The sequence below is a fragment of the Thunnus albacares genome, chromosome 12 (assembly GCF_914725855.1).
Source record: "Thunnus albacares chromosome 12, fThuAlb1.1, whole genome shotgun sequence".
Taxonomy (NCBI): Eukaryota; Metazoa; Chordata; class Actinopteri; order Scombriformes; family Scombridae; genus Thunnus; species Thunnus albacares.
The window spans coordinates 31,526,442-31,552,387 of record NC_058117.1 but is presented as its reverse complement, the minus strand read 5'-3'; the positions used below and the strand labels follow the sequence as shown (position 1 = coordinate 31,552,387).

Genomic DNA, 25,946 nt, shown 5'->3' with positions numbered 1-25,946 from the left:
ATGTAGCTAAAAGCTCATTTCCATCTGTAGTTGCTGGGCGGAGGCCACCAGTGATGCACAAGGTCCTGAAGTAAAAGATAAAAGTTGTTGGTTTTGTGGTGAATTAAAACATTAACACTTTGAAAAGCGACACAGTAAAACATCTGTATTAGAATAAAAAAAACAACAACAGAAAAAACAAAACTGTTCCTCAACTAAAGAGTAAACCATCAATAATCTCAACATCATTAAAAACAAACGATTCATCAGTACAAGAAATTTCCCAGCAGACACGTAGTACTAATGCTGAACATCATAATCAGTGTATCTCAGCTCAGTGCAGATCTGAGTACTGATATTCAACATCAAGAGTTCCCTCTAGTGGAGGCTCTAGTTAACCTTCAGCAGCACTACAGGTTGTTACAAACTGTTTAAAGTCCAACTGAAATCCCATTTAATCATCTCTCTCTGCAGTCAAAAACAATGTAAAACATATACAAAATATGCATTTTTTGAATGTATTGTTTATAGTTTTGAATTATTGAAATGAAGAAAAAAGGTCTTTGGAAAAATAAAAGAAATGCTCCTTTTTGTCTCAGTGTTGTGTTTGATTGACAGCAGCTGGGGGGCGTGTTGGTGTTGGTGTTACCTCAAGACAGTGATGCCTCACTAACACAACACGTGTACAGATGAACAAGGTTTATGGTTTTAAATTAGTTGCTTTTGTTCTTTTGTCATTTTCCTTTGTGCTCTTCACTATCCATCTTTACCAACAACTCTTACTGGTGAACAACAGAGACGAACCATCTAGTCTGTTCAAAGATGGCTGCACCCTTGTGCTGAAAAAGCAAAATACTTTTCTATTTTCTAGCAAATCTAAGTGAATTTCAGGTCTGATTGCAGAGTCCGTTCTTACCGAAGGTTAAAATCAAAGTTCTCTAGTGATCTCCTGACTGGAAGTAGCCGTTTCTGTAGTGAACCTGGACACGAGTGTGGGAGCAGGTATGTATAGTTGATCTATTTACTCCGATGTTGATCAACCAATAGGTGAAAAGTTGACCCCAAAGTTGACCCCCTTTGAAGACACTTTGAAGCAGAAATGCATAAAGAAAAATGAAAATAAAATATAGAAATAAAAAAGTTTAGGAAAATAAATAGGGGCAAAATACAAAGGGAAATAAATACAGAAATAAATACATGAGTAAATAAATATTTAAAAATGAATAATTCAATAAATAAAATTGAAAATTAAAAGGGAAAGTAAATAAATAGGGAAATTAATACAAAGGTAAATAAATACAGAAGCAAATTAAAATATAAATATAAATTTATGTCACATTTTATCAATGCCTACATTTATTTTTAATATTATTTTTGGTAAATTTAATGGCATATTAATTAATTTATGTATTGAGTCATTTATTTATTTATTTTTCATTTTTGGCGGTTTCAATCCTCCGTATTTACGGCGTGTTGTTCTTGTGAGGGGGATGGGATCTGCACTCGGCTGTTCACATGAAAAGTGACATTAAAAGTTTTATCATGGATGAAAAAGGAGAGTTAGAGAGAGAAGCTGAAACTCATTTGTCACCTCTGAAGCCTCCAACATGTTTGTCTGAAGAAGTGCCCGCCGGCTGGAGCTGTTTCCCCTTCTGCACATATGAAACGTCATACTGGTGACACCATATATGGGAAATCACTCCAGTTCTCTCCAGCAGCTACGTCCTCATCTACTACCTACCTCTACTTCCTTAATATCACAGAGCATGTGAAGTTTGTCGGAGAGAATATGGAGACTTGAACCACAAAACGCTGTCAGATCATCACAAACCTTTCTGCTGTAAGTAGGCTACACTTTGTTGTTGTTTTTCCAGATTAGTGCTGCAGGACCTCTAAACTCATTCAGCTCAACATGATCTTAATAAAGTGAAAGTAAAATGAGGAGAAAACTTAAACATGATCAACATTCATACGATTTGATGACTTCAGTTGGATAATTGTAATTGATAATTGTACTCAAACAGAGTTCTGTAATCAATCTTAATTATATAATTGACCTTTGATTTAAGAAAAGGCTTCATATTTAAGTGAAATGTATTGGTTGTTTATCAGTGGCAGCTGGTGAAAATGTTTATAGGTGGGGCTGTGTCATATCCAAACACTTTCAGTCTACAGTGTAAACTATATTAATATTCTAGTTATGTTATATCTCTAGTCTCTATTCTAGTTTTTTACTGGTTTAGTACTTTATCTATCCGTCTATTTATAAGTTCATACTGTGACAGTAGGGCCCGATGATTTCTGCTTAGTGGAAAACAAGGACGGAATCACAGAAAGAAAATGTAAAACGTGGAATATGGTGGAATTTACTAAAAGATAAATGCAAGTTACAAAAATCAGGGTTTTCCCACCATTATAAGATTTAAGCGAAGCACCAAAGTGTTTTTTCAAAGCGTCTAAACTGAAACTTTGCTGAGTCTTTACTGCGTTTTTATGGGCGGTGCCCCCCCCCCCCCCCCCCCCCCCCCCCGTGTAACGGTGTAACTTCCTCGTATGAATCCGTACATATAAAATATCTACCAGTTCTTACTTGTACTTAAATGTAAGTACAGTGGAAGAAACAAGGGAGTAAAAAAAAGTTAAAGTGTAACTTCTCGTAGCTTCCTCGTGTGAATCAGTACGTTACATGTGTATATGTGCACTAAAATCAAATGTTTTTGCTCGTTGCAGTTATGAAAATCATTTTTTATGTATGTGTGTTTGACAGGCAGGCTTCAACCACACTCCAGATTTATTATGCTTATGTCTTCTACTTCTTTGTATGAATTTGAATAGAAAAAGTCAAGTAATGGGTCTAAAGTTAGCTCCTAGCAGCCATGTTGGTCCAGCACTGCAGCAGCTCATAACAGGCAAACTTACCTCTCTCCAGTGCACAGCTATGAAAGGCTTGTATTGTCATCCGTGGATGAAAAAATAACAATACAGTGATGTAATAATATAGTATATCTTTAATTACACAATAATAAGGTACGCAGGAAGTTATGAAAAATGATTTTATTCTTTAATTACACATAAACCACAACGTATGTGTTGCTCCATAAGTACAGACTACTTACCCTATAAGTACAGGTACAAGTACATGGACATCATACGTGAGCTATGGGAGTAAGGTAAAAGAAAGTAGAATTACTGTAGTTTAAAATGTTTTTTTCTAAATGTTTTTGTGTATGAAAAGACCCAAAATGAACACTGTAAGCAGACTATTGATTATTATAAGCAAATTATTTAAACAGCATTTGTATAGTAATGATTGTGTCCACAGACCCCCCCGCTTAGAAAGTGGCCTGACTGGGATTATATTTGATTTTCCCAGTTCGCCCCGCCGTCCCTACAGCTGGTTAGTGGCTTCACTCTGACTTTAGGAGGACGAGCAAATCAGTTCACTATGAGCCTGTTTTATTAATGTTATTTTGTGATTATTATTTTTTATGGTGCACAGTGTGATCACTCACAAACATGTGAAGGATTACTTCAGACCATAGTGCTCACATATCTGTTTCACTTCTTCATGCTGATGTCTGACTGTGTGTTGAAGCACTTTTTTAATTAAGAAATAGTGCAAGTTTGTGTTGCATCATTACAAATTCATTGATATATATTCATTTCATTCAATGTGTGATTACATTCTGAATACTTTCTTATTGAATTATTAACATTTTTATTCATCCATCACATGATTAGACAATCTTTCTGATGACAAAATGTGGTTCAGAGTGTAAAGAATATTAAAAAAAAAACTAGATTTCAAGTAGCTGAAGTCAAACTTTTGACTGGTAGAATAATGTTCAGTACTTGGTGATCTGTAAGTTATTAAACGTTAGTGTTTGTCATCGTCAATAACAGCAAGAGTCTACTGCTGGTTGACTCTGCTTGGGGCAAAGAATCACCCTTTTTGGATCAGATTGGAGGAAGCTGATTGGCTAAATTTATGTGGTCGTGTGAATATCTTGAGTCAGCAACTGGCTGCACTGCTGCACTGACTGGACGATGTTTCTAGAAGAGCCGTTTAGAGAAGGAAACAAACAGGAAGCTGCTGCAGCATTTCCTCCCCCATGATAATGATTTACATGTTCATGAGTGTTGTTTGTTATTTATGTATTTTACAAAAAGTTTTTTTGAAAAAAATAGCACTCTCCACCAGGTGGGCTGTGTTGGTGCATTGATGCTCAGTGTTTCCCCTAGGTTGAGTGGTTTGCCCTGGTGGTTACCCTGATAAAGGGTAAATCAGCACTGCCATGGTCACCAAGGTCAGAGGAGGCTTTCCTAGACAACACAGATGGGTGAATGCGCAGATTCTATTGACACAATCAGACATTCAAACCAGAATGTGCTGACAGTAACCTGAAGTTCCATGCAACGTAACCTGAACTAACAGTGACTCACGTTGTGAAACAGTGCTAGTCAGAGGCTCCCAAATGCTATCGATTTCCAAATGAATGAATTATTTTTGGCATTTAAAAAAATATTTTTTGGCCTGGCGGGGGTTCTCGCTGCACAACTATAGGGGAAACACTGATGCTGAATATCTTTGGGTTTCAGACTGTTTGTTGGACAAAACAAGACATTTGATGACGTCACCTTGTCCCTTAGTAACTTTCCACCACTGCTGGTGTAAATGTCATTAGTTTTGTGGGTAATTGGCCATAAACCAAAGTATTGGAGACATTGAAAAATTTTTAACCAGATGATGGCACTCGATGAAAAGTCAGGGGATCAAAGTTATTACAATTCATCCTGAGGGGAACATGAATGTGTGAAACTAATTTCTTGACAACCCATCCAACAGTTGTTGAAATATTTCACAGAATAAGTGAAAACTTGGTGCTAGAGGAAAAGTCAGGGGATTCAGGATCATCCTCTGGGGAACACGGACTTCTGCACAAAATTTCATTACAAGTAATTTAATAGTATTTGAGATATTAGATGCAGAACATTTTATCTGCTCAACATAAGCACAAATGCAGGAACGTAAAGGCACAAGGAACACAAAAAATGATGGGCAGCTAGTCTGGATTTCAGTTTACACACATTGAGCTGATTACATTTTCTCTGTTTTCTGCAACAAACAGCTTCCCTCCATTTTCTTACTGTGTTACTACTGACCCATTTAGGAAGCCTACCTACCTAAGTCCTAAGACCCTCTGTATTCATGATATCTCACAGAATATTTATCCTATTAGTGTATGTCTATGCTTATTATTTTATTTAGTGTTGATAGATTCTGCAGTACCTCTGTGTTGCAGCCACATTACAAGATGACAGACAACAGGGAGAACTAACAAGCTGTTGTCCATTTTTTCCAGTTCACACTGAGCAATGGACACCGACGCCACGAGGACGATGGAGGTGGCGGCGCTCGGCCGGCCTTTCAGCCTCGGGATGCTGTACGACTGCCGCAATGACTCACTCATCCCTGGTAAGAATTCACATGTAGAAATACTTAATGCATCACAACTAGACAACAACCAAAACATTCTGACCACTGAAATTGAACATCGGAAGAAATTTGTCAGGTGTGTGATCTGCGAGAAATAGAAAATGAGGATCTTTTGTCTTTTGTTTAGTGTTATGAAGAATACAAGTGAGTTGCTGGATATGAGAGACTCACATCATCTGAGATGGTTGTTTGAAAAAGAGACCTTTAAATCATCGACTTATTTAGTGAATTCATTGGAGTTCAGGAATAAAACCTTGTATAAGTAAGGTGTAAGGCTCGAACAATTATTGTTGCTTTTTATTATTAGATCACATGGACTGATTTGTGATCAGCAGTGACCAGTTATCTGTTGTACGTCTGTTAAAGGTGTCTTATGATCCCATAATAGATGGGACATGAAATGGCAGAACATTCATTCATTCATTAAAGGAAGCTGATCTTGATTTTTGTTTCTTCTTTTGCAGGCATGACATTGTGGGACCTTAAAGATCTGAAAAATGATATACAAGAAAGACCACAGCACTGCAACGATTTTGACATAGTTGCATCCGAATCAATTGCAGATAAATCTTCAGCATTAAATGTTGAAGCATCCCTGAAGGCAAGTTTCCTTGGTGGATTAGTAAAGGTTGGAGGATCTGCCAAATACCTGAATGATAGTAAAACATCCAAACATCAGGTCAGAGTAACACTGAAGTACCATGCAACCACAAAGGTGGAGCAACTGTCAATGAATCATCTTGGAAGAGAGAATGTGAAGCATCCGGATGTCTTTGATAAAGGAATAGCAACACATGTAGTCACAGCTATCCTTTATGGGGCACAAGCCTTCTTTGTCTTTGACCGTGAGGTGTCTGATGAAGAAAGTCATCAAGACATTCATGGCAACATGAAGGTGATGATCAAGAAAATCCCCACCATCACAATAGGGGGGGAAGGTTCTGTCCAAATGGAAACCAAGGACATTGAAAGAGTGGAGAAGTTCTCCTGCAAATTCCATGGAGACTTTTTACTGAAGAAAACTCCAACATCCTTTCAGGATGCTATACAAGTCTACCAAAGTCTGCCACAATTGCTGGGAACCAATGGAGAAAATGCTGTACCAATGAAGGTCTGGCTGATGCCACTTGTGAGTTTAGATTCATCTGCTGCTAAACTCGTCCGTCAGATAAGTATAAGTTTAGTGCAGAAATCCCAGAGTGTCCTGGAGGACTTCACTGAGCTGGAAATGAGGTGCAATGATGCAATGAGAACCACCACTGCACAGCAGTTCTCACAGATTGGTAAAAAACTTAAAACATTTGCAGAATTTTGCTCCGGGTACAAACTGGAATTCCAACAAACTCTGGCAAAGAAACTTCCATCAATCAGGGGAGGAGGGGAAGAAGAGGCTGTGCTTGCAGAGATTCTGAAGAAGAGACATTCTTCTCCTTTCAACAACACAAGCCTGAACAAGTGGATGCAATGTAAAGAGAAGGAAATGCGCAGGTTAAAAATGTTCACCAACATGATGAAAAACACCAAGATTGTCCCATCTGAAAATGTGCTTGATGAAGAAATTCTCTGTGCAGAACATGCTGTGTGTTTTGTTTTCACCTCACTGGGAAGTGCTGAACCGTATCTCTCAGCTTTATCAAACTACTTGGAAGAAACATCCAAACCAGACAAACCTCAAGGTCTACACTGTCATGATATAGAGAAGGAACAATGGTACGCCTCAAAAGAAGTATCAGATGCAATGAGGAACAAAGTAAAGCTATTCAGTGATTTTGCAGAGGCCAACAAGGAGAAGAAGAACATTAAGTTCCTGACAGTAGGTTTAACAAATGAGACACAGAAAGGGTCAAGCATCTATGTTTATGAGGATGGTTTTTCTGTCAGTGAGAACTTTGAGCCACCTTCAAAGCCTGAAACAGTGACAACAGGTGATGTAACCCACAACAGTGTGACACTGAAGATTTGTCCACCAAGATTTGGAGCAGAGAACATCAGCTCCTACTCTGTAGAGTACTGTGTCAGTGGAGAGGATGGATGGCAACAAAAACCAGCACCAAAGGATGAAGAAGTGACAGTGAGCGGTCTGACTCCTAACACAGAGTACATGTTCAGATGCAGAGCAGTGACCTCAGTAGGTGTTGGGCCAGCCGGTGAAGTCAGCGGTCTCATTAAAACCTTACCTTGCAGCCCTCCTGGAAAACCTCAAGTTGAAACAAACTCAAGTGAGATATCAGTTAGCTGGGAGAAACCTGCTGAGATTGGACAAGATGTCCACATTTTGAACTACATCATGGAGTACGCTCAAACAGACAAAGGGGTGAAAGATGAAGATCTCCAGTGGAGCCAAATGGTGTCAAGAGCTGAAAAGGGAATAATTTCAGGGCTTCAGTCAGAGACAAAATATACAGTCAGGGTTAGATGTGACTGTGGTGGAGCTGGCAGAAGCAAAGAAAGCATCACTGTGAATGTCTGCACAACAAAATTTACGCGACTTGCAGAAACTCTCATGCGTACAAGTGAAAGCATAAATTCTGGATCCCCCTCACTTTACAAACTGCCTCTGAAAGAAGAAGATATGAACATAGATGGTTGCCGGAGGTATAATTTCGGTAAAGAAAGCAAGAGGCAAAATCGCACAATTATGCTTTTTGGAGTGACCGGATCAGGAAAGTCCACTCTCATCAATGGAATGATCAACTACGTTGTTGGTGTAGAGTGGAAGGACAATTTCAGATTTACATTAATTGATGAGGATCAGTCCAAATCACAAGCTGAGAGACAGACCTCTGAAGTCACTGTGTACAAAATCAACCACCAAGACGGGTTTAAAACCCCCTTCTCTCTGACCATTGTGGACACTCCAGGCTTTGGAGATACAAGAGGCATAGAGAGAGACAACGAGATCACAGAGCAGCTATGTAATCGCTTCTCTGCTGAGCTTGGTGTCAGTGAAATTGATGCTGTGTGTTTCGTAGTTCCAGCTGCGTTAACACGACTCACACCATCACAGTACTATATGTTTGATTCTGTGCTTTCAATCTTTGGCAAAGATGTGGCAGAAAACATCAGGGTTCTGGTGACATTTGCAGACAGCCAACGTCCACCAGTTCTAGAGGCAATCAATGCTTCAGGTGTCCCATGTCCTAAAACAAAAGACGGGCTGCCAGCTCACTTCAAATTCAATAACTCAGTGTTATTTGCAGACAACAAATCATCTGCAGCAAACGGCATGGAAGGAAATGACGAAGATGAAGGCTTTGATCAGATGTTTTGGAACATGGGGACACAAAGCATGAAGAGGTTTTTTGCTGCTCTGAATGTCATAGACACCAAAAGCTTGACAATGACAAAGGAGGTCCTCAGAGAAAGTGGAGACGTGACGAAACTGCTAGAGGCCTTATTTAAAATAGCGAATGAGCTAGATGGAAATGCTGAGCTTCAGTCATTAATTAATTCACATTCTAGACCTCAGTCTGTAAGAGAGAGGCTGTTCTGGATCGTGTCAGCTGCCCTTAGAGGATTAGGGAGATAGAGGTCCCTTATTTACTAAATTCAAGATGGCTGCCTCTGAGCTGCGGCTCACATGAATTACCAAGCTATTCATTTTTCCATTTTTTTATTTATTACTTATATTCCAAGATGAGCATTAACTGGATTGAAACAGCATACACAACATTGTGTAATTTATTTTGTCCTAATATCATGTTGAAAAGGTATGAATCAAATATGATACATTATGTATTTCAGGTAATATGTCATTAAATCCCAAATCATCATCATTATTTTGCATTTAATAATCTTTTTACCTTTTTATACACTGATTTAATTATCTAATTAAGCCAATTAAAGATTAAAATGTCATCTTTTTAGAGTGGAGTTATGGGTATTTATGAATAGTTTTACTCTCTTGTATAGTATAGAGCAAGAACGTGTACTTTCCTCGTACTCACTGAAACACCAAGCTGGCTGTTTTAGATTCAAACAGTCTGGAGAACATCTCAGAAGAGCTCAGTTGTGGGTGAAAAAAATGCAGTTTTAGTCTGAACTGAGGGCTGAAATGGAGAGAAAAAGATGAGTTTACAAATGTACCCACCGCAGTGTGGACATACTCTGATTCAATGATACATCTCACATATATACACAAAACCAGATGATCAATCAAAACTACACCTGCATTTTTCTCATGCTTCACATTTGAAATAGTAAATCACCTTCTTGCTTTGACATGTTCTGTAACATTAAATTGTTGATGATTTAAACTAGTTCTTAATCTGACAGTATCACATATATATTGTGCATGAAGCTATATATGTAACTATATATGATATGTACTCATGAATGATGTTTCTATAGATTGAGTTTTATTCCTGTTTGATTATATTGATTGTTGAAGATTGTTTAAGGACAAAGAGTTGTGATACATTTTCTCCAGTTTTTCTTTTCCTCTTATATTGATTGCAGCTTTATTATGTATGAAGTGTTTTATCTGTTTGTCACGTTTTAGTCGTGTCAGGACTGCAGGTGCAAATTAGCTATTGAGCTAACCCCGACACATTTACATTGACTTTACATTGTTAAAATGTCAATTTTTAAACTATCTCTATGTTTTTTTTATATATATATATCTGCACCATTATATTAAATAGAGAAAATTTAGATGTCTTGTTCATTATTTTAAACTGATTTCCCTGAAATTTAAACTGACAGTTTGAAAACAGCACAACAAATGAGGAGATTGAAGAGTTAATATAAATTTAAAGCAGCTCCTGAACATTTTATCAACTTTGTTTTCTTTGTGGTTTGTGATTATGACAAATGTCCTCAGATACAATCCTAAAACTGTTTTATAAATCAATTTTATTCTTGAATGAATTAAAAGAAATAAAGAAACAAAACATGTTCTGCGTCTGTATTATTATTATTATCATTGTTGAACCTGCTGACCTCTGACATAAACTGTGTCTTAATTTTAAAGGAGTACATTCAATTTTTATGGAGTTATTTGAATGTTTACCTGATTTTGTTAGAACAACTATAAACCTTTTACACTGAACTGTGTTGAGTTTCAAAGTATGGTCCACAGTAGTAGATGAAAAAAATGTGTATTTTTTTAATTGTCCATTTTATCTTTAAATTTAAGAAAGACAGTAAAGCTTTGATTGGCAGGTTAATACCAGTGTCACTATTGTCAGGAGAAGCCAGAAACCAGTGGACCAACCCGTCACATCCACAGCTGGTAACAGGCCAGATTACATTTAGTTTAAAAAGCCAACAGCTGATGGAATAAAACAGCTCATATGGCTGTTAGTGCCTCCTCTGTGGGCTGCTGGGAGTCCAGTAAGATGACCTGAGCTCTCTGTCCGGCTCTGACTTGATACATAAAATCATTTAAACTTACACCAGTCACTTTACAGACAGTCACAATTTTCCCTCGTAGGTTTTGGTTTCTCAGACTGAGAATACCGAACCAACAGATCATCACAAATGTTAGAACTGACTCAAGTATAAAAGTATAAAACACTTTTATCAGAAGATTTTGTACATTAAAACTTGGAAGATTCCTGATGTTTTGTCCACTAGTTTTCATCAGAAACAAGTAGTGACCAACACTGACACATCATCAGCTTTTAAGTTGATATGTTGAACTTGTTAGCAAACAGTTGCTTATTTCCACATCCAGCAGTTACGGAGCAACATTATCATTCATGGGGAGTCGTGTTTCTGTCCACCTGGTGAATGTAAGTCCAATATTCACTCTCTTTTAGCTCTGTTTTTACTCTCTACCAACTCCTGAGGGAAATATCTGGCTCTTTAGCTGCTAAATGCTCCACTATGTTCAGCAACTAGTCTACAGCTAACTGTGTCTGTTTGCTGTTTGGTGCTGAGCAGGTAGTGTACAGTGGCTTTTTACAGCTTTTTCTCTGAAAACAGCTGCCTGCTGCGGCCCAAAACGACGCTATGAGAGCGCTGAGAGTGAACCAAAACAGTAAAGTTGCAGCCAGACAGATAAACAATGAGCTGAAACTCACTATAAAGCTCCGTAAAGCCGAGAGGAGCTGCAGAGTCACTGATAATTCTCTGTAGGTTCATCACTACGAGCCACGACCAACAAATTACATACTGACAGTGAATACAGTGCTGTTATAACAATGATTATATTTAAGAGAATAATGAAGTAGAGGAATTATTTCAGGCATTCAAGGTTTTGGATGTCCAGTTTATTTTCTTATAGTCTGTTAGGTCCACTGATGTCAGATTGGGAGATTTTCCAGCCAGTTCAGTTAGTTTTTATTTGACTGGGTGGTAAAAATACATTTGGGAGGTTTGCAGTAATACTACCTGTTAACCAGCATTCCCAAGCTGCTGAACTGTGGTGCTAAAATCATTATTTTATGATGCAACAATGTCTGACAAAACAATGACAACAGCTGTGTTGTGTATTTGATTATATTGACATTATATTATATCGGACGCCAGATTAGAAAAGGCTCCTATGTGTCGTTCTGGAGTCACATGGTCAAACCACACATCTGCTGGTTTAATTTGGAGGACTGGTTGATACAGAAGTGAACAGTGAACGAGCTGAATGAAGCCAACAAGTGAAGGCAGCAATGTCAGTGCTCAAAGTGAATGTCATACATGTGGATACAAACATGAATCATTTGTAATTTCTCCAGTTTTACATTTATTGGTTGTTCTTTCACTTGTTGACTGTGTGATTTTTGAATGAGTCTGTGCAGATGTGGCTGCTGTGAGAACTGTGTCCTGTGTTTGATACATGCACTGATACTTAATGATGTGAATATTCACCTTTACAACTGTGAATGTTTGTATTTTTCAGTACTGATCTGCACCTGTATCAGAGTATAAGCTTTGTACAGTAGTACTGTGGATACTTTTATTTTATTGTGTATTTAACAGTGACAATGCAACCAACACAGTAAAACATCTGTATTAGAATAAAAAAACAACAACAGAAAAAACAAAACTGTTCCTCAACTAAAGAGTAAACCATCAATAATCTCAACATCATTAAAAACAAACGATTCATCAGTACAAGAAATTTCCCAGCAGACACGTAGTACTAATGCTGAACATCATAATCAGTGTATCTCAGCTCAGTGCAGATCTGAGTACTGATATTAAACATCAAGAGTTCCCTCTAGTGGAGGCTCTAGTTAACCTTCAGCAGCACTACAGGTTGTTACAAACTGTTTAAAGTCCAACTGAAATCCCATTTAATCATCTCTCTCTGCAGTCAAAAATAATGTAATAAGTAAAAAACATATATTTTTCAAATATTGTTTATAGTTTTGCATTATTGAAACTAAGAAAAAGGTCTTTGGAGAAACAGAAGAAATGCTCCATTTTATCTCAACAAGCTGGGGGGTGGGGGGGTTGTGTCTGTGTTTGATTGATAGCAACTGAGGGGCGTGTTGGTGTTAAACCTTATAAATGGACACAAAGTAGACAAACTGCTGTAGCTACAAGTCATGGACAGACTGTGTGTCTCTAAAAGGGATTTTAAAGCGTAACGACCAAACCAGCATCTAACAGGTTTTTCAGGTATGTTTACATGCTGTTTAATGTGCTGCAGCTGAGCAGCTAATTAGCTATATAGCTGCTAACTGACGTTAGCTGTGAACTTTTTTCTGGTGAGTGTTTGTTTGGTGACTTGTTCAACAAGCAGCAGGACAAGATGTGTGTTTATGTTTGTAAGGTAGATAAGAAGGAGACTTTAACAGGAAAGCTAATGTGGGTTGTTGTTCAGAGTCTGTGGCTCTTGTGTTGTGTAGCAGGATGCTATCAGGCTCAGTGTGACCGTCTGCTCTGCCAGTGATAGAACAACGTGTTATCGCTTTATGAGAAGTTTGATGTGTTGTGTGCAAATAAGGACTCCAGCAATGTAAGAGGATGATGGAACTGTATTTAATAAAAATAATGCTAAAATTCACATTTTTTCCAAATGAAGAACACAGGACAAGTTGTGGTTCACATGACTTACCAAGCTACTCATTTAGATAATTCTGACAAAGTTATGGTAAGAATAAAATGTTTATTTCTATTTCTATTTTAAGCTTCAAGCATCTGATGGATTAAAGCAGCACATAAACATTGTGTACTTTATTTTGTAATAATATTATATTGAAAATGAATCAATTATGATACAGTCTGTATTTCAGGTAATATTCCTGTAAATCCCTGAATCATCATTGTTGTGCATTTAATAATGTTTTTAATGAAAATAAAAAATGAAAATGAAAAAGTGGAGAAAAGTAGAATTTCACTCTTTTGTATAAGATTTGATGTCCCACTTCTCAAAAATCTTCAATTTATGGTCGATCAGAACCACTTCTTACGTGTTGTCTGACCACGTCAGAAATCAAATGTGTTTATAGTTGATCTGAACAGCTTCACTCAAAGCCAACCGTCACAGACTCAGGGAGGGGAGGGGACGTGATATCTTTTGAATACAGACATGACGGTGCATATTTTCAGACTGTCTCTCTTGGAAGGCATCATAGTGCTGCACTCGGCTGTTCACATGAAAAGTGAAAGGAGAGTTAAAGAGAGAAGTTGAAACTCATTTCTCACCTCCGAAGTGTCCGACATGTTTGTCTGAAGAAGGACACGCCAGCTGAGAGCTGTTTCCCCTTCTGGGATTTCACCCCGATTCTCTCCAGCAGCTACTTCCTCATCTTTATGGATAAACAGGAAGTGGAGTTTGTCAGAGAGAATATATAGATAGTAACCACAGAACACTAAAAGAGGATCACAAACCTTTCTGCTGTAAGTTCACTGATTGTGTTTTGTTGTTGTTTTTCCAGATTAGTGCTGCAGGACCTCTAAACTCATTCAGCTCAACATGATCTTAGTCAAGTGAAAGTAAAATGACGAGAGAACTTAAACATGATCAGCACTTTGATGACTTCAGTTGGATCATGTAATTGATAATTGTACTCAAACAGAGTTCTGTAATCAATCTTAATTATATAATTGACCTTTAATTTAAGAAAAGGCTTCATATTTAAGTGAAATGTATTGGTTGTCTATCAGTGGCAGCTGGTGAAAATGTTTGTAGGTGGGGCTGTGTCATATCCAAACACTTTCAGTCTACAGAATAAACTATATTAATATTCTAGTTATGTTGTATCTCTAGTCTCTATTCTAGTTTTTTACTGGTTTAGTACTTTATCTATCCGTCTATCTATAACTAGGAAAGTTCATACTGTGACAGTAGGCCCGATTATTTCTGCTTTGTGGAAAACAAGGACGGAATCACAGAATTTGATAATAAAAATGGAATCAAGTGTCGCTCTGGAAACAATATTTTGTTATATTTAAAATATAATCAATTCTAATTCTGTTCTGAATTTATTCTTTTTTAAAATAATATTAAACAACCCAATTCTTTAGTAATGAAAAATAACCAGTAAGAGTATTGATAAGATAAAGATAAAATCCTAACATAGCGTATTATTTTTTATGGTGCACAGTGTGATCACTCACAAACATATGAAGGATTACTTCAGATCATAGTGCTCACATATCTGTTTCACTTCTTCATGCTGATGTCTGACTGTGTGTTGAAGCACTTTTTTGATTAAAAAATTGTCCAAGCTTGTGTTGCATCATTACAAATTCATTGATATATATTCATTTCATTCAATGCATGATTATATTCTTATTACTTTCTTATTGAATTATTACCATTTTTATTCATCCACCACATGATTCAACAATCTTTCTGATGACAAAATGTGTTTCAGTTGTAAAACACAGAATTTAGAAAAATAAAAGAGAAAACAGGGACTTTGTGAAAAAAACATATTTAAGAATATAATAAAAAACTAGATTTCAAGTAGCTGAAGTCAAACTTTTGACTGGTAGAATAATGTTCAGTACTTGGTGATCTGTAAGTTATTAAATGTTAATGTTCTCTCATGTTTAATCATCTCAGATAACTGTTTCATGTCTCTAATTCATGTTGTTTCTGTTCCTCCGTTTAAAAAGTCAGCACAGAAAGCAAAATAAGACGTTTACATGACTGCATCCAGCCAGCCAAGCCTTTCTGCTGTACCAGTTAGAAACCTTTTAAGACAGACAGTTAGTTTCTCCACCAACGTTCTCCTCTCTGATGGATTTTAGAGGAGAGATTTTATTGAATCAGGTGACTGAAGATCTGAGTTTTGCAGCGTTTGTCATCATCAATAACAGCAAGAGTCTACTGCTGGTTGACTCTGCTTGGGGCAATTAAAGAATCACCCTTTTTGAATCAGATTGGAGGAAGCTGATTGGCTAAATTTATGTGGTCGTGTGAATATCTTGAGTCAGCAACTGGCTGCACTGCTGCACTGACTGGACGATGTTTCTAGAAGAGCCGTTTAGAGAAGGAAACAAACAGGAAGCTGCTGCAGCATTTCCTCCCCATGATAATGATTTACATGTTCATGAGAGTCGAAAGTTATTTATTTATTTTACAAAAGGTTTATTTGAAAAGAGATAACACTTTCCACCAGATGGGTTGTGTTGGTGCATTAATGCTGAATATCTTTGGGTTTTGGACTGTTTGTTGGACGAAACAAGACATTTGATGACGTCACCTTGTCCCTTAGTTACTTTCCATCACTGCTGGTGTAAATGTCATTAGTTTTGCAGTTATTTGGTCATAAATCAAAGTATTGGACACATTCAAATTTTGACCAGATGATGGCACTTGATGAGAAGTCAAAGGATCAAAGTTATTACAATTCATCCTGAGGGGAACATGAATGTGTGAAATTGATTTCTTGACAACCCATCCAACAATTGAGATATTTCACAGAATAAGTGAAAACTTGGTACTAGAGGAAAAGTCAGGGGATTCAGGATCATCCTCTGGGGAACATGGACTTCTGTACTAAATTTCATTACAATCCATTTAATAGTTTTTGAGATATTAGATTCAGAACATTTTATCTGCTCAACATGAGCACTAATGCAGGAACTTAAAGGCACAAGGAACAAAAAACGTGACAGGCAGCTAGTCTGGATTTCAGTTTACACACATTGAGCTGATTACATTTTCTCTGTTTTCAAACAAACAGCTTCCTTCCATTTTCTTTCCCTTGTGTTATTGCTGACCCATTTAGGAAGCCTACCATCCCACAGTATCTCTGTGGATTTTTGTAAATCTTAGAAAGTCCTAAGACCCTCTGTATCCATGATATCTCAAAGAATATTGATCCTATTAGTGTATGTCTATGCCTATTGTTTTATTTAGTGTTTATAGATTCTGCAGTACCTCTGTGTTGCAGCCACATTACAAGGTGACAGACAACAGGGAGAACTAACGAACTGTTGTCCATTTTATCCAGTTCACACCGAACAATGGACACCGACACGGGGACGATGGAGGTGGCGGCGCTCGGCCGGCCTTTCAGCCTCGGGATGCTGTACGACTGCCGCAAAGACTCACTCATCCCTGGTAAGAATTCACATGTAGAAATACTTAATGCATCACAACTAGACAACAACCAAAACATTCTGAACATTGAAATGGGTCGGTACACTGCTGTGGAAGAAAACAGTTGATTTTTTCCAGTGTGTGATCTGTGAGGAAGAGAAAATGAGGATCTTTTGTCTTTTGTTCAGTGTTATAAAGGATACAAGTGAGTTGCTGGATATGAGAGACTCACATCATCTGAGATGGTTGTTTGAAAAAGAGACCTTTAAATCATCGACTTATTTAGTGAATTCATGGGAGTTCAGGAATAAAACCTTTTATTAGTAAGGTGTAAGGCTCGAACAATTATTTTTTCTTTTTATTATTAGATCACCTGGACTGATTTGTGATCAGCAGTGACCAGTTCTCTATTGTACGTCTGTTAAAGGTGTCTTATGATCCCATAAGGGATTGGACATGAAATGGCAGAACATTCATTCAATCATTAAAGGAAGTTGATCTTGATTTTTGCTTCTTCTTTTGCAGGCATGACATTTTGGGACGATGATGACCTGAAAAATGATATACGAGAAAGACCACAGCGCTATAACAATTTTGACATAGTTGCTTCTGAATCAATTGCAGATAAATCTTCAGCATTAAATGTTGAAGCATCCCTGAAGGCAAGTTTCTTTAGTGGACTGGTAGAGGTTGGAGGATCTGCCAAATACCTGAATGATAGTAAAACATCCAAAAATCAGGCCAGAATAACACTGAAGTACCAAGCAACCACAAAGATTAAGCAACTGTCAATGAATCATCTTGGAAGAGACAATGTGAAGCATCAGTATGTCTTTGATAAAGGAATAGCAACACATGTAGTGACAGCTATCCTTTATGGGGCACAAGCCTTCTTTGTCTTTGACCGTGAGGTGTCCAATGAAGAAAGTCATCAAGACATTCAGGGCAACATGAAGGTGATGATCAAGAAAATCCCCACCATCACGATAGAGGGGGAAGGTTCCCTAAAAATGGATGACAAGGACATTGAAAAGGTGGAGAAGTTCTCCTGCAAATTCCATGGAGACTTTTTACTGAAAAAAATGCCGACATCCTTTCAGGATGCTGTACAAGTCTACCAAAGCCTGCCACAATTGCTGGGAACCAATGGAGAAAATGCTGTACCAATGAAGGTCTGGCTGATGCCACTCGTGACTTTAGATTCATCTGCTGCTAAACTCGTCCGTCAGATAAGTATAAGTTTAGTGCAGGATACTCAGAGTGTCCTGGAGGATTTCACTGAGCTGGAAATGAGGTGCAATGATGTAATAAGAACCACCACTGCACAGCAGTTCCCACAGATTGGTAAAAAACTTAAAACTTTCGCAGAATCTTGCACCAAGTTCAAGATGGAATTCCAACAAAATTTTGCAAAGAAACTTTCGTCAATCAGGGGAGGAGGGGAAGAAGAGGCTGTGCTCCCAGAGATCTTGAAGAACAAACATTCTTCTCCTTTCAACAACACAAGCCTGAACAAGTGGATGGACTGTAAAGAAAGAGAAATCTACACCGTACTGTCTTTCACCAACATGATGGAAAACACCAAGATCGTTCCATCTCAAACTCATCTGTACAAAGAAATCCTCAGTGCAGAACATGCTGTGTGTTTCGTTTTCACCTCCTTGGAAAGTGCTGAACCGTATCTCTCAGCTTTATTAAACTACTTAAATGAAGCATCCAAACCAGATGACCCTCAAGATCCACAGACTGACGATGTAGAGAAGGAACAATGGTACGCCTCAAAAGAAGTATCAGATGCAATGAGGAACAAAGTAAAGCTGTTCAGTGATTTTGCAAAAGCCAACAAGGAGAAGAAGAACATAAAGTTCCTGACAGTAGGTCTATCAAATGAGACACAGAAAGGTTCAAGCATCTACCTTTATAAAACAGGCCTTTCTGTCAGTGAGAACTTTGAGCCGCCTTCAAAGCCTGAAACTGTGACAGCAGGTGGTGTAACCCACAACAGTGTGACACTGAAGATTTGTCCACCAAGATTTGGATCAGAGAACATCACCTCCTACTCTGTAGAGTACTGTGTCAGTGGAGAGGATGGATGGCAACAAAAACCAGCACCAAAGGATGAAGAAGTCACAGTGAGCGGCCTGACTCCTAACACAGAGTACATGTTCAGATGCAGAGCAGTAACCTCAGTAGGTGTTGGGCCAGCCGGTGAAGTCAGTGGTCCCATTAAAACCTTATGTAAGTTGAAACTAACTCAGGTGAGATAGTGTTTGGGCAAGATGTCCACATTTATCATCATAAACAGCTGTCAGCAGGTGTCCTGACTAAACCATCTTCATAGTTAAACAACCACATAGGTCAATTGTCCAGGCACTCTAGAATGACTCATAGGAGCGTTTTCTAATATGCTGCTTCTGTCAGCAATAATCGCTAAACCCTTACAAATCACCGTTAAAAAATAATTGTTTTATGACGTGATAAGTCAAGTCAACTTTATTCATATAGCACATTTCATATATAATGTAATGCAACACAATGTATGTTACATAAAAATGATACACAATCGTAACACAATTAAACAAGTATAAGTGCAGACGATAAACATGTATTTACAGGTGTTCGTGCAGTTATACAAGAATCAGTGCAGTCAAAATATACAAAACATACACACACACTTTTGCTCTCCAGAGACAGAGATCTGAGATGAGCTGCAATTTTCTGTCTTTATACCTTTGCACCAAAGATGAGTATTTCTTTTCATCCTTTTCATTTGCAAAAGGATCTCTGACATCCATAGATAAGTATCGTCAATATACTGAGTTAGGGAATGTATGGGATATAGGTCATCAGGAGACAGGGATATGTACGGTTGTGAATCATCGGCATAATTATGGTAATTTATTTTGTGTTTCTGTATAACCTGTGCGAGTGGGAGCATATAGAGATGAAATATTAGTGGTCCAAGAATCGAACCTTGGGGTACTCCCCACGTAATAACCACTCTGTCTGAGGAAAAGTCTCCAATTGACACAAAGAACTGCCTGTCCTGCAGGAAGGTTCTGAACCAGTTTAGAACTATAGAAGATGATGTACATCAGCTGTTGCTGAGAGTTCAGTAAAGTTGCTCAACAGTTTGTTTGTTTGTCTCCTTTGATTCATTTACCAACATAACAGCTGTGTTTATGAAGATTAGGCAGCGCTGTGCAATTTTGTTGCTCATTTTGGAACAAAATTGCGTTTGTGATAAAAACCTGCTCAGACCACCTCTTACCGCAGTTGCAGGGCAATTTTCGTTGCTTCATTTGGCAGAGGTGAACACATACAGACGTCTCCAAAATCACAAAACACCTTTCATTTATGTTAAGTTTTGTCCCTTTCAGTTTGCTACACGTTTTTTGATTTACTGCAGATTGACATGAGACTCAAAACCCAATTTCTATGAAAGATTCTTACAAATGATATCATCCATCCAGATATTGTTGGCCCTGCATCAACATCCTATATACTGTGATCAAATAAATTATGTTCATGAAAACATTTTAAAAAGGCTTTCAACAAAATCTTAATCATTTTACATTCATTCATCTTTTAAATATTATGAAAAAATAGTGATAGAAGTTGCGCTTGTCCAGCAAATTTCCAAACCAAATTTGTATTTGTATAATTAAGGATATTATATTTACTTAAAAGCACAAACAAGGATTTTCAAATATGCAGAGGAAGAGTAGAACTATCAATTATCCTTTATTAACTGTTTGCACAAGATAGGCGACAACACACATGAGAACACATCAGCTTTATTTTCATTCTAACATTGTCAGCATATTTTGGATTGATTTATATGAATTTATATTTTGGAACATCAGGTTCTTCACAGAGATTAACTCTTTTCTGTCTCTCACCTGTTTCACCTGTTGCTGCGTTTAAAGGAGATAAGAGGAGATCCTGGCTGTGCATGAGTAGTGCCAACGCTGATGGTCAGGAAGTTTCAAAAAATTGTTGGTCACACCCACATGGGGCATGCGCCAGGAATTAAGTGTTGGATCTGCACCTGCACCGTATTTCAGGAAAATAAGGCCCAATGACTTTAGGCTTTTTTGGTTTTTGTACTTTAATCTATTGAATCCAGTCACAGCTGAGGCCTGTTGATTCAATCCTTACATTGGTTATAGATTTTTTTATTGTTTTCATGATTTGAGTTAAGTAATCCAATCTATTCCTTTTTTGAGTCATGATATAAAAATATGCTTCATCAGTGTTTCATTTTCAGGGCTATTTTAACATAAATGTGAAAACAGGTTTTTACAAATGTCTTTAACACACATTTAACATCTTACAGTACAATAAACCAACAATCATTACGTTAAAATAGCCAGTTTGAAGTTATGAATCACAATTCAGTCATATTTACACTGACCTAGTAGTGAGTTTTATCTACCAAACATTTTCCAGATCACACATAATACACAGTATGTCCAAATGAATCCACTGTGTTTTACACCTAGAGGAAGGTCCATCAGTGTGTACAGTTCTCTCTGCAATCACAGACACACTGAAACTCACACATTGTACATACAGAATAAGTAAGGGTGTCGATGAGTCTTTAGAACCATAATGATTCAGACAACATCAAAGATCAAGTCAAAAATATTAAAATAGCAACACAAGGCAAGTTTATTTGTATAGTACATTTCAACAACACAATTCAAAGTGTTTTACACAGAACATAAAAGGCAGCAAGGCAGAATATCAAAGTAACAAAAGGAAATATAAAAAATAATTTAAATACAATTAATAAGTGTTGAATTTGAAAAAATAAGCTGAAGTAGAATAAGACAGAAAAACAGGAGAATAAAAGTTACAGTGCAGTGTAAGATATTAATCAAAAGCCTCAAATAGGATTTAATAAAAGGCAAACAGAAAAATCTTCAGCCTTGATTTAAAAGAACTGAGAGTTGTAGCAGACCTGCAGTTTTCTGGGAGTTTGTTCCAGATATGTGCAGCATAAAAACTCAACGCTGCTTCTCCATGTTTAGTTTTTACTTTAGGAACAGAAAGCAGACCTGATCCAGACCACCTGAGAGGTCTAGATGGTTCATAATAATCCAGTATGATTCTTAAAATTCTCTTTAAACAATAAGTTTGGGCCATTTTTACAAGATATTGTAACTATACTCAAAGAAACCACATATGTACATAAAAATTCAGATGAAAGAAAAATTAAAAATCTCCAGTAACTAAGAGATGAAACTCTCATGTACCTTAAAACTGTGTAAACACAACTCGAGTCTTTCCAACCATAGTTATCCATCACTGATGTGACTAATTAAACCCATTTTATGAACATAACATTGATTGTTTGTCCTTTTTTTCAGTAATCAGGTCTACACCTCCCCCAGTCAACTACGATAATAAGGAGATCAGGATTGTGATGGTGGGGAGACGTGGAGTTGGGAAAAGTACCGTAGGAAATGCCATCCTAGGAAAACAGTGCTTTCAAGTTAAATCTCAATGGCCCTTGGAAGCTGTGACAGAACACTGTGAAAAGGCTGTTGGTAAGGTGGATGGACAAAAAGTTGCTGTTATCGAAGTTCCAGACCTGTTTCACACCTATAACACCGTCCGGTGCATTCCCATTGCTCCTCCTGGACCTCATATCTTCCTGGTTGTTTACAGAATGGGCAGAGGCACAAACGAAGAACGGCAGACGGTGGAGAAGATTCAGGAAATCTTTGGTGAAGACGCCAACAAATACAGCATGATTCTCTTTACTGTTGATGAAGAGCTTGAATACTCGGTGTATGAGACTGCTGAGAACTTACTGAAGAGTGCCAAATACCTGCAGAAACTTGTGGCCAAATGTAATGGCCAGTACCATGTATTCGATGAGAGTCTGAGTGGAGATTCTCAGGTCAGCGAGCTACTCAAGAAGATCAGAAATATAACAAAGAAGAACGGATGGAAATCATTACACCAATGAAATGTTCCAGGAGGCAGAGAGCAATTCAGGAGAGACAACAAATGCTTAAAGACAAAGAAGAGCAAATATGCAAAGAGCAGGAGGATTGGAGAGGAAACTAAAGGAAAAGTAACAGATGATCGTTCTCAGGTCAGCAAGCTGCCCGAACAGTTAAATGCACAATATGTAATTTTAGCCACTAGGGGTCTCAATGAAAACAATAACAAAAGACAGAGTCTGATGACAGCGTGAAGTAGCAAGGGATCATGGGAGTTGTTGTCTTCACTGTTAAACAACCAGCATCACCGGGATAGGATTACTCCAGTGTTCATCGTTCAGGATGTTTTTACCGGGAGCCAAATTACTCGCAGAGGTCTCCACCTCTCCAAAAACAAATGTACACGCAGATTATAATTGGTAAAAATACTAATTAAAGCTGTTTCACCTAAAAAAATCAGTGTTTCTCCGATGATGTTCAGTGAACACCGAACATCCGGTAGGCGCTGTTAGCTGAGCTGCTGCCAACATTTCCTCTGTTTATTTTTCTTATAACTTAAGATCCAGACATTTGGCAGGTTTCTACTAAATAGTTACATATTATAGCTTTTAGAAATATAAATGTGCAGAATGGAAGAAGCTACTTCACCACTGAAATGTTCCAAATAGCAGAGAGAGCGGTAGAAGAAAAGAAACAACAAATCCTGAAAAAGAAAGAAGACCAAATGTAAAACTAGTTCTTAATCTGACAGTATCACATATATATTGTGCATGAAGCTATATACGTAGCTATATATGATATGTATGATATGATGTTTTTATGGATTGACTCTCAGTTTTATGCCTGTATGATTATATTGATTGTTGAAGATTGATTAAGGACAAAGAGTTGTGATACATTTTCTCCAGTTTTTCTTTTCCTCTTATATTGATTGCAGCTTTATTAATGACGCACTAAGAGCCACCACTGCACAGCAGTTCCCACAGATTGGTAAAAAACTTAAAACATTTGCAGAATTTTGCACCAAATTAAAATTAAAGCTGGAAATTCCAAGAAAATTTGGCAAAGAAACTTCCATCAATCAGGGGAGGAGGGGAAGAGGAGGCTGTGCTTGCAGAGATCCTGAAGAAGAGACATTCTTCTCCTTTCAACAACACAAGCCTGAATGAGTGGATGGACTGTAAAGAGAAGGAAATCTCCATCTTGAAATTTTTCAAAAAAATCATGAACAACACCAAGATTGTCCCATCTCAATATATGCTTGATGAGGAAATTCTCAGTGCAGAGCAAGCTGTGTGTTTTGTTTTTACCTCATTGGGAAGTGCTGAACCGTATCTCTCAGCTTCCTTAAACTACTTAAAAGAAACATCCAAACCAGGCGACCCTCAAGTTCCACATTGTTATGACATAGAGAGGGAACAATGGTACGCCTCACCAGAAGTATCAGATGCAATGAGGAACAAAGTAAAGCTGTTCAGTGATTTTGCAGAGGCCAACAAGGAGAAGAAGAACATAAAGTTCCTGACAGTAGGTTTAACAAATGAGACACAGAAAGGTTCAAGCATTTACCTTTATAAAGACGTCCTTTCTGTCACTCAGAACTTTGAGCCGCCTTCAAAACCTGAAACAGTGACAGCAGGTGATGTAACCCACAACAGTGTGACACTGAAGATTTGTCCACCAAGATTTGGAGCAGAGAACATCACCTCCTACTCTGTAGAGTACTGTGTCAGTGGAGAGGATGGATGGCAACAAAAACCAGCACCAAAGGATGAAGAAGTCACAGTGAGCGGTCTGACTCCTAACACAGAGTACATGTTCAGATGCAGAGCAGTGACCTCAGTAGGTGTTGGGCCAGCTGATGAAGTCAGCGGTCTCATTAAAACCTTACCTTGCAGCCCTCCTGGAGAACCTCAAGTTGAAACAAACTCAAATGAGATATCAGTTAGCTGGGAGAAACCTGCAGAGATTGGACAAGATGCCCACATTTTGAACTACATCATGGAATACGCCCAAACAGACAAAGGGGTGAAAGATGAAGATCTCCAGTGGAACCAAATGGTGTCAAGAGCTGAAAAGGGGATAATTTCAGGGCTTAAGTCAGAGACAGAATATGCTGTCAGGATCAGATGTGACTGTGGTGGAGCAGGCAGAAGCAAAGAAAGCATCACTGTGAAAGGCACAACAAAATTTACGCGACTTGCAGAAATCATCAAACGTACAAGTGAAAGCATAAATTCTGGATCCCCCTCACTTTACAAACTGCCTCTGAAAGAAGAAGATATGAACATAGATGGTTGCCGGAGGTACAACTTCGGCAAAGACAGCAAGAGGCAAAATCGCACTACAGTGCTTTTTGGAGCGACCGGATCAGGAAAGTCCACTCTCATCAATGGAATGATCAACTGCGTTGTTGGAGTAGAGTGGAAGGACAATTTCAGATTTAAATTAATTGATGAGGATCAGTCCAAATCACAAGCTGAGAGACAGACCTCTGAAGTCACTGTGTACAAAATCAACCACCAAGACAGGTTTAAAACCCCCTTCTCTCTGACCGTTGTAGACACTCCAGGCTTTGGAGATACAAGTGACATAGAAAAAGACAAATATATCACAGAGCAGCTACATAATCTCTTCTGTGTCAGTGAAAGTGACGCTGTGTGTTTCGTAGTTCCAGCTGCAGTAACACGATTCACAACATCACAGAAGTATGTGTTTGATTTTGTGCTTTCAATCTTTGGCAAAGATGTGGCAGAAAACATCAGGGTTCTGGTGACATTCGCAGACGGCCAATGCCCACCAGTTCTAGAGGCAATCAATGCTTCAGGTGTCCCATGTCCTAAAACAAAAGATGGGCTGCCAGCTCACTTCAAATTCAATAATTCATTATTATTTGCAGACAACAAATCATCCGCGGCAAACAGCATGGATGAAGATGATGAAGATGGAGGCTTTGATCAGATGTGTTGGAACATGGGGACAAAAAGCATGAAGAGGTTTTTTGTTGCTCTGAATGTCATAGACACCAAAAGCTTGACAATGACAAAGGAGGTCCTCAGAGAAAGACAGC

At 38.0% G+C, this 25,946-nt stretch overlaps 1 protein-coding gene across 4 annotated transcripts; it reads left to right on the top strand.

Annotated features, from left to right (window-relative positions):
• Positions 1-1,561: 1,561 nt before the first annotated feature.
• On the top strand, positions 1,562-24,628 carry LOC122993955 (cytolytic toxin-alpha-like). 4 transcript variants are annotated; one of them, XM_044368431.1, is made up of 5 exons: positions 1,562-1,819; positions 16,831-16,940; positions 17,445-19,157; positions 22,295-22,474; positions 22,596-22,770. In XM_044368431.1, the coding sequence occupies exons 2-5, from the start codon at positions 16,844-16,846 to the stop codon at positions 22,679-22,681; spliced, it is 2,076 nt and encodes a 691-aa protein (XP_044224366.1). In that variant the 5' UTR covers positions 1,562-1,819; positions 16,831-16,843; the 3' UTR covers positions 22,682-22,770. The 4 variants fall into 4 exon arrangements, with proteins under 4 accessions (XP_044224366.1, XP_044224364.1, XP_044224363.1 ...); XM_044368429.1 differs by having other exon boundaries at positions 1,564-1,819; positions 22,295-24,628; XM_044368428.1 differs by lacking the exons at positions 16,831-16,940; positions 17,445-19,157; positions 22,295-22,474; positions 22,596-22,770 and adding exons at positions 5,343-5,455; positions 5,941-9,659 and having other exon boundaries at positions 1,570-1,819.
• The last annotated feature ends 1,318 nt before the right edge of the window (positions 24,629-25,946 follow it).